At 39.0% G+C, this 8,789-nt stretch overlaps 1 protein-coding gene across 2 annotated transcripts; it reads left to right on the top strand.

Annotated features, from left to right (window-relative positions):
* The first annotated feature begins 210 nt into the window (after positions 1–210).
* Positions 211–5,681, top strand: LOC145861468 (uncharacterized). Of its 2 annotated transcripts, XM_082964442.1 has the most exons (10): positions 213–791; positions 1,381–1,456; positions 1,591–1,698; positions 1,902–1,964; positions 2,065–2,154; positions 2,405–2,513; positions 2,813–2,976; positions 3,098–3,222; positions 3,389–3,484; positions 4,946–5,681. In XM_082964442.1, the coding sequence occupies exons 2-7, from the start codon at positions 1,451–1,453 to the stop codon at positions 2,827–2,829; spliced, it is 393 nt and encodes a 130-aa protein (XP_082820568.1). In that variant the 5' UTR covers positions 213–791; positions 1,381–1,450; the 3' UTR covers positions 2,830–2,976; positions 3,098–3,222; positions 3,389–3,484; positions 4,946–5,681. The 2 variants fall into 2 exon arrangements, with proteins under 2 accessions (XP_082820569.1, XP_082820568.1); XM_082964443.1 differs by lacking the exon at positions 2,065–2,154 and having other exon boundaries at positions 211–791.
* The last annotated feature ends 3,108 nt before the right edge of the window (positions 5,682–8,789 follow it).

An 8,789-nucleotide genomic window follows, 5' to 3' on the forward strand; every position in this document is an offset into this window, starting at 1 on the left:
CTTCTGAGACGCATGAAATCAAATCAAAACCACTACTGGTCACTCTGACTGACTCAACCTTTGCTCATGCCTCCTTTGCCATCTTCCTGACCTCATATTATCTCCCAAAATACACAATTGTTGATGAATCGCGCTCCAAAAGAAACCAATGTTTGTTTACAACTTTTGGTCTGTTTGCTCCATTTTTCGTTGTCTCCGTCTTCCATTCAATCTTACCAACTTTACTCAACTGGGAGCCATAAGACTCGAACAGCACTTCCGCTTCGCTATATGTCCTACCTAAAACCAGACACACCCCGCTACGGACTAACTCCTGCATGTAGAATCCTGCATTGAATAAAGCCAACAACTACAGGTTAAAGGGAAATTTCACGCTGGTTTTTCCATGGCATCAGTGGCGACGTTCATCATAGACTTTATTTCGCCCAAAATTGTCCGTCTGTTTTGATCCAAATATAGCCGAAAGTCAGCCTGATCAGCTTGTACTCATTGAAATGCATGATACACGAATACAATATTGAATGTAGTATAAGTTTGATTCTTTTTTTTTATATACACAATGTAATGAAATATATTGATTTAAAATAAAATAAAATGGCTTGTTAGATGTTCTGATATAGACAGAATGACTGAACATGACCTGTAATTTCAAATCTTTAGTTTACAATATCACAATGGAATTTATTACAATGTATAACCGTCATGCCTCAAAACTGGGAGAAGCAGAAAGAGCGAGTCATTCACCCGACGTTTGTTCCTCAAGACTGTAACACAACGACACGCGGATAATTGTAAGTTCAACATTTCTGAAAACGTTTGTAATCTGATAAGGTTGTTATATTAATTATCAGTTTCTGTCGCAAACTATTATTGTCTTTATGCTAACATAAGAAACTCTGCCTGGATACTTGCATGCTAGCTAGCTAACGTTAACACTAACTTAGTTGCTAGCTAACTAGTTAATTAGATAGGAAAGCAGGGCTAACATATATAATAGTTGTACTGACAGCTAGCTTACTGTATCGGTTTAGCTAACTACGGTTAGCTATGTTTTCTGGTAACCGGTGTGGAGTCATTGTTTTTTGACAGAACATTTTTTTTTATTAACTAGCTAGAGTCCAACATCAACGTTACTCTCTGGGTACCTACCGTGAAGCTGGTTGGTTTGCTAACTAACTGTAGTATGGGTTAGCTAGCTAGCTAAGAACGTTAGCTCACAGGAGAGAGGGCGTGAATATGTTACAAATAAGACAGGAGAATGACTGCAAAATTAATTGACCAAAATTAACTAGCTAAGAAGCCGGTCAAACTGTAGTTAAACTTGCTCTCACTATATTCATTACTACAATTTTACTATTTACCTTTATGAACTTTTTTCAGAAAATGACAGAGTGAAGATTATAATTATCCATCCACAACTGATCAAGACCAGAGCTGTTTCCCATGAATAATGCCAGTAAGTGGATTGTTCCACAAAATGTGTGCTTTTGATTCTCTGATATTTTATGTATACATTATGGGTTTTGATATGCGTCTAACATTGCATGCATGATTTACTGTATGTGTCATGTGCTTAAATGTTTGTTGCAGGACTATCCAGAAGTTCACCTGGGCAGTCCCAAAAAAGGCAGAAAAGCCGGTCTTGTTCTCCCTCTACCCCAGCCCAGGATGAATTTAACGGGGACACACGAAGACGGGGTAAGAGAAACTGAAGAGTCAGTGGGAAATGTCAAACCTTTCACATGGTAGCGTAATGTGATTTTCCTTATTGGGTCAAGCATCTCTGCCTATCAGGATCATTGTTCACACATGATATACAGTACATGTACATTTTCCTATCCAAATCCTTGCTTTTAAGTTGTCCTGATCACACCCAAATTGGGTTTTTATTTGTGTTTCAGGGCAATCCAGGGATTCAGCTGGCTGTTCTAAATGCTCTCCTTCCCCATCTCACTTCACACACGGTGGGTCAAGAGTACAGCTTGCCAGACAAGTCCAGAAATCTTAATCAGCTAACCAGTCAACTACTAAGGAAGGTTTATTCATTGGTTTTCAATGTTACAGAACTATCCAGGGCTTCTACTAGTCAGTCCCACCTCCAGAGCAGAGAGCACAGACGTTTTCCATATCCATCCTGTTACTCAACCAGACAACGTGAGAGCAGTTATGTAGTAACTAAAGAGCACACACAGACAATATGCACACGACTGGGACACATTCGCTCATCAGTGTTAGTTTCTTTACAATGAGCAGAAATTATACACATCATGTTCAGTCTTGATAACTGAAGATTAAAACTATCCTTAAAATATGTATTGTAGTGTGTAGGTTTACAAAAATCAATTACTTTTTATTTTTGCTGTTTACCTCTGGGTTGACACTGAGTTGGCTTTGAATTCTGCAGATTCATCCAGGACTTCTATTTGCCAGTCCCAACGGAGCCAAGAGCATCGCAGCTCTCACCCTCCCATTCCCTCTGCTAGACCAGAGCTGTTTTCCCATGAATAATGCCAGTAAGTGGATTGTTCCACGAAATGTGCCTTTTGATTCTCTGATATTTTATGTATAAGTGATGCACTAATTCAAAAGGTACCTATTTTGTGGACTGACTCAAAATGTACTACAAAATTGAAACTTGTGTTAAAGTTAAACACTGAATCTATTAGAATATAGAATATTATTGAAATGTTGAACTACATGTATTATTGCAAGTAAAATTTCACTTTTATTTGCAATCAACTTGTCTGTCAGGATCCTCTTGCGTGTGACAACCCCATATTTCCACAGTGTCAACAAAATGTTCTCATTTCAGAAGTGTGTCCTAACTAAATTGGTGGAGATATTGGAGGAAGTGAAACGTGTTGGGAGATCAGAGCCCCAAGACCCTTTGAGTTCCATGTCAAGATGATGGAGACAGAGCAAGACTTTGAGCAACAAGAGAAGCAGCTCCAAAGTGTGGATGCATAGAATCTGATGGTGAAATTGACATTTATTTTGACATTTCATTTACACATTTTTCACACTACCTAAAGCGATACAATTAGTTAATTCCACTCTTACAAGCAATGCCTGTGATTTATTTTTATTTTTTAATTAGTCCTACTGAGACAGAGGTTACTGCATAACTTCCAGGGTTTCAAACAGTCTCTTGACACAGATTGGAAGGTCAAGCAAAATTGGTGGTAAGGACACAAAGGACTGTGCCCACAAGGTCATGGACAGGTATGTCATATCTTTTAGAATGGATCCAATAAGAAAGTAATTTTAAAGGTATCGTTAGTGATACAAACTGTCTGCAACAAATACAGTAAATCCAAGAGCCTTATCTCCTCAGCAGTTTGAAAGTGTTCAATTCACAAAGAACATCCTATGTGTGCTTGACTTTTAGGCTCTTTACCAATGGCCTGATGTCCTTGTTCAACTTCAACGGCCATCACGCAAAGCAGGGACTAAGGAAACACAACTGTGTACTCTGTTGTCAACGGTACCTACAAACATGTCATTATTCTGTAGTATATTTTGTATTAATAACTGGGTGGTTTGAGCCCTGGTCACACAATCAAAATGACCTGCTCTGTCTGTTTTAATAGGCTAGATTCTTATTTTGTCTTGTAAACCAATTATTCATTTGAATGGTGGTAATTTGTGTGGTCTCTTTTTGAGAAGAATGGTTTTAGGAGGTTGGCAATTTTGAATGAGGTGATCATGTGACCTCAATGGCCTTTTAACCTATTGACTAGCAAGTTCTAAAAATGTATAATGGTCTGCCCAACTTGACATTTTATCAAATTCTGTTTTTATTTATTTTGCTATGCTTTAGCCCTAATAAATGCTTTACCATGTATTTTTCTTCATTAGACTCTCTAGTATGTCATTATGCTGGTTTTGTTCAGCTTTCTGGCCACAGCCTACTAGTCCTGCATTTTAAATGCAGTCAAGCATTCTCTTGAATAATTAGCCTACAGTATACCATGGCCTTTAATAATAAAGGCTTTATCATTTTTTTTCATTAGTACAGATCAACTCTCTGGTACAGCAACAATTTTGTGTTGTTTACACTGTACCAAGCAATAAGACAAAAAAATAATTATATATATATATATATATATATATATATATATATATATATATATATAGCAGAATACAGCACTTGTTTGGCACATGCAGCGCTGGCTCCTTCCTCTTTCTATGAGCGCAAGTGAAATGTCTTCCATACGTCAGACATTGCCTTTATCTCCTGAGCGACCAGTCGGCTAAACATTCCCCCATTTCAAGTAAAAAAAATAGACTTGCGATCTCTGCATACCAATAAAAGTGATTATAATAGTCTATTAGGGAGGAGTGAAAGAGACAACTTGCGCCATTCAAACAGGCCCTCGTGTAACAGTTTAACTTCCGTCCCTCTCCTCGCCCCAGCCTGTGCTCGAACCAAGGACCCTCTGCACACATAAACAAATCCCACGAAGCATCGTTACCCATCGCGCTACAAAAGCCGCGGCCCTTGCAGGGCAAGGGGAACAACTACTTCAGGTCTCAGAGCGAGTGACGTCACCGATTGAAACGTTGTACGCGCGCGCCACCACTGACTAGCTAGCCGTTTCACATTGGTTACACTCGTCTTTTCTACACTGCGTGCAAGTTTGAGCCCGGCCATAATCAACTATCAGCCCCTGAGAAGGACAACTTTAACCAAACTTATCTTGTAAATTGCTTTTTGTCTTTGACAGACACGGAAAAGCAAACACATTTATCCACTTCTAAATTATTCTGAATAAATGTAATAAATGATCATTATTACTGCACAACACAAAATAGCCACCATTGGTTAGTGATAAACCGGTGGTATGAGCTCTGAATGCTGATTTAGGTGCCGTGGGGAACCTGTAAGATGCTCCATATCTATTAGTATTTTCTATAACTTACTGTGTTTATTTTGGTGTTACAGCTGCAGTGAAGAAATGGAACAGCAAGGCCACTGACCATGATGTTCGGAGCTGTGGCAGACCACCTCAAGCATGCTCCTGGTAGAGCCTGAGGTGATGGTTTCCACGTCACCATCACATAGGGTCGTTGCTAACGCAGCGAAATATATCTATCATTTTGATGGATATAATTAATTATATTAATTTGAACTTAACTGTATTTTGTCTTATCACTGTACTAGATAGTATTCTTTGACTGAATGTTTTGTGCAAATACTGGAGTAATGTAATGAGTAGTGTGATTGACCATTTTTGGGTTACTGCGTCCATGTGTATCGGCTACAAGTACATTTAAATTATGTTCTTTGCAAGTCGTTAAAAGAACGACCTGAAAAACACTTATTTCAACTTTCAACCAAAACGGGCCTAGATGGACGTCTTTTCAACGACATGAAAAATACATATTTTCAACTTTCAACCTTCACTTTCAACCAAAACCGAACGGGCATAGTCGTCTTTTCAACGTCTTTTTAAAGACAGTTTGCTGGGTGAGCTGCTTGCTCCGATTCTGAATAAATTTGTGTCCGTTTCTTTCTAGCTGGCAAAATAAGTGAACTTGACTTCGTTTTGTTCTGTTTCATCTGCTGCTGGCTTGATAACGTTTTTCCACATGCAATTGATTAAATGAGATTTGTATTCTTTAAAGATTGTAATTGTGTTCATATCTGATGAATATTGAAGAAAGATCCTCACAGCCGTTTTCCACAGCAAAATGTGAACTACAATTTGGTGCGCACCATTTTACTATGTACAGTAGGCAGTAAGCTCCCCAGGTGTCATCAAAATTACGAGCTTGTGTTAGTGGTTTATATATGCGGGGAGCATAAATTGTACAATTGTAAACAAATATATAATGGTTCAAGTTAGAATCCATGTATATTAGTTAAAATACTGCACCAACTACATAAATATATGATCGGTCCATTGTCTTCTATTTGTACTTTAAAACGCAGACAGCGGGCGCCGCCATTTTACCAGCTCGTGATACTTTTTTTAAATACACAAAACCAATAACATAAAACGAACTCAGAAATCTCAAATAAATTGAATGTTTTTATATTACCTTGACGAAATGGTGTACCTTGAGTCAGACAAACCCAAAATATCAAGCTATATGACTTGTAATATCGTTTTCATCACGACACATATTTAACATAAGAAACCTGGCAATCCCTTGAAGGATTTGTAACCTATCATGTTATGACATGTTATGTCGATTTTAGATAGTTTAAACGTGCTATTACCTACCTGTAGTAATGAATAGAAGCGGAGACAAAAAGCATCGTCTTCACAGCACAGATTCTGAACAATGGTGCTCGGCCATAAAGATAGATAGAGGACTCATCTTTGTATCTGTGTCATTTTAGCGTCTGTGACAGAATGCGCAGCGGCATTGAGGAGATTCGATTAATCTGGCCTGGGATCCAGATAGGCGTGTTTTGCATGGGGTGACATTTGAGGGCATTCGTTTTGTTTTTGGCCAGGTGCCACATTCAAAGCCCACAGCTAAGTTGGCTCCAAACAAAAGTGATGTAATTTAGCACTTGGAGTAATGAGTAGGATTCTGTGTTTTCACATGAAAAAGTTATTGATTTTGATAAAGAGCTTTATCTGCCTTCCCAATGAAACCTGGTTTAAGAAATTCAAACAAATATTTGATGGAAAAGAGATGTTTCTGGATGATGCACCATGCTGCCTTGTTGACAAAATGACCGAAAGGTGCAGATTACTGTTGCTATTTGTGAAGGGCCCTTGCCACATGCCACATTTGCCTGTTCACCGTTTACATCACGGGCCATAGACCGGTGCCCCGTGGCTCAGCATAATCCCTACTGATGAGCCAGCTGGAGATGACTCCAACAGGGTCAGGAGGGATCAGCCAATGTAGATGGAAGTCCCACCCAGTTGACTACATTAAAATGGTGGAAGCCAGCAATGCATTGAGTTATAATAAGAACGAGAGACAGCCTCCAAGATGGCCGACCGTTGTTTTGAACTTTATCTACTCACGGTTGCATACGCCTGTTCAAGGTGGCTGACATCTTGCTAGTTCCGGTTTCAGAAGCCCATTAGTAAATGCCAGTGGCGGTCTGTGCCTTTAAGACAAGGGAGGACAGGTCTTTTTTTTTTTATGAGCATGGCCTTATTTCTATAACAGCATATTGGATGACTATCATTCATATGCCATTCACCCAGCTCAATGTAACATCGACAGGTTTAGGCTACTACATGATACTCTAATTTTCCCAATACCCATCATGAGGTTGCTACAACCTAGCCTATGAATGAAAGTTTACAACGTAGGTGCACAGGTCGAGAGAAACTTGAGTAATCAAGGTGACATTGACACATTCAATACCACCTTGCACACTCTTGCCTGTATCTATCTGATCTAGGGTGTAATCATTAGTCCAACAGTTGCAAACAAGAGTTTCTATTGGACAAATTCCGGTATGTTTATCTTCGTTTCGTTTGCTTCGATTTAAGGAACGTTTTTCAACAGAATCGGCGGAATGAATACACCCCTGATCACACACAAACACAGTTCACTTTCAAAGCAGCCACATACAAACAGCAGATCCTGGACTATCCATTCACTTCAGTCAGTCTGTCTCATCTTCCAATGTCAGGAATCCATCACATTGAATGAGCAGGTCCTGGACGAGAGCGCATGAGTGATTTCCATTGTTTTTCCTTCTGCGTGCAGCACAAGCTCTTCCATGTAATAGCATGTATATAAAACAATAACTTTAGCTGTGATTTGTGGGGGGTGGAGGGGAAGAAAAGAAAATTGGCCTTGAAGACAAATTCCATTGATATGCTTGACACAAAGGTGATAACGAAACTGTCTTTTTTGGAATTTTGAAAATTGCCTTCTCTATGGGGTGTCTATTGGAATTATCTTTCTGGAAGGGTGGCATCCTATGACGGTGCCACGTTGAATGTCTCTGAGCTCTTCAATAAGGCCATTCTACTGCCTATGTTTGTCTATGGAGATTGCATGGTTGTGTACCTCGATTTTATACACCAGTCAGGAATGGTTGTGGCTAAAATAGTCATATCCACTCATTTGAAGGGGTGTCCACATACTTTTGTCAATGTAGTGTATAAACAGTAGCCTATAGGCCTATTTCAATGTTGAAATACATTTAATTGTCAATCAAGTGAGTTCTGTTTTGCTACTTGTAGGCTACTGTCTGTAATGTGTCTCAATAGACACTGAGTCTACAAAACATTAGAAACACCTTAATACTGAGTTGCACCCCTTTTCCCTCAGAACAGCCTCAGTTCATCAGGGCATGTACTCTACAAGGTGTCCACAGTGTTCTACAGGGATGCTGGCCCTTATTGACTCCAATGCTTCCCACACTTCTGTCAATTTGGCTGGTAGTTGACTGAATTCACTGTCATGTTCATGGAACCATTCCTGGACAATCCCAGCCTTGTGGCATGGGGCATTATCCTGCTGAAAAAAATCAATTTTGCAGATGGATAAACTGCTGCCATGAAGGGATGCACCTGATTGGCAATGATGTTTAGATATCCTGTGGTGATGTCTGACATTTACAAACAAGTTTACTTATTTGTACATTGAAATTATATGTTGATTCATTCCATTTTTATTAATCGTTTAAACTTGTTTTAATTGTAACGTGAAAACATTATCCAAGATGAACTAGATTAAGATTAACTGTTCATTAATTACAGATCAGAATTCTACAATAAAAAGGTGTGAAGGGATCTGTCTCTAATTTGTCTGTGTCTCTGTGTTGCTGTCTCAAATGAACATGACCTTTTAGTCCAGTT

Source organism: Salmo salar, chromosome 17 (genome assembly GCF_965601325.2).
Source record: "Salmo salar chromosome 17, fSalSal1, whole genome shotgun sequence".
Taxonomy (NCBI): domain Eukaryota; kingdom Metazoa; phylum Chordata; class Actinopteri; order Salmoniformes; family Salmonidae; genus Salmo; species Salmo salar.

Bases quoted from the DNA above. Each gene is read 5' to 3' on its own strand.
- LOC145861468 (XM_082964442.1), top strand. The intron at 1,699-1,901 runs GTAAGAGAAACT...TTTGTGTTTCAG, and splicing joins CGGGGACACACGAAGACGGG to GGCAATCCAGGGATTCAGCT. The intron at 1,965-2,064 runs GTGGGTCAAGAG...TCAATGTTACAG, and splicing joins CCCATCTCACTTCACACACG to AACTATCCAGGGCTTCTACT.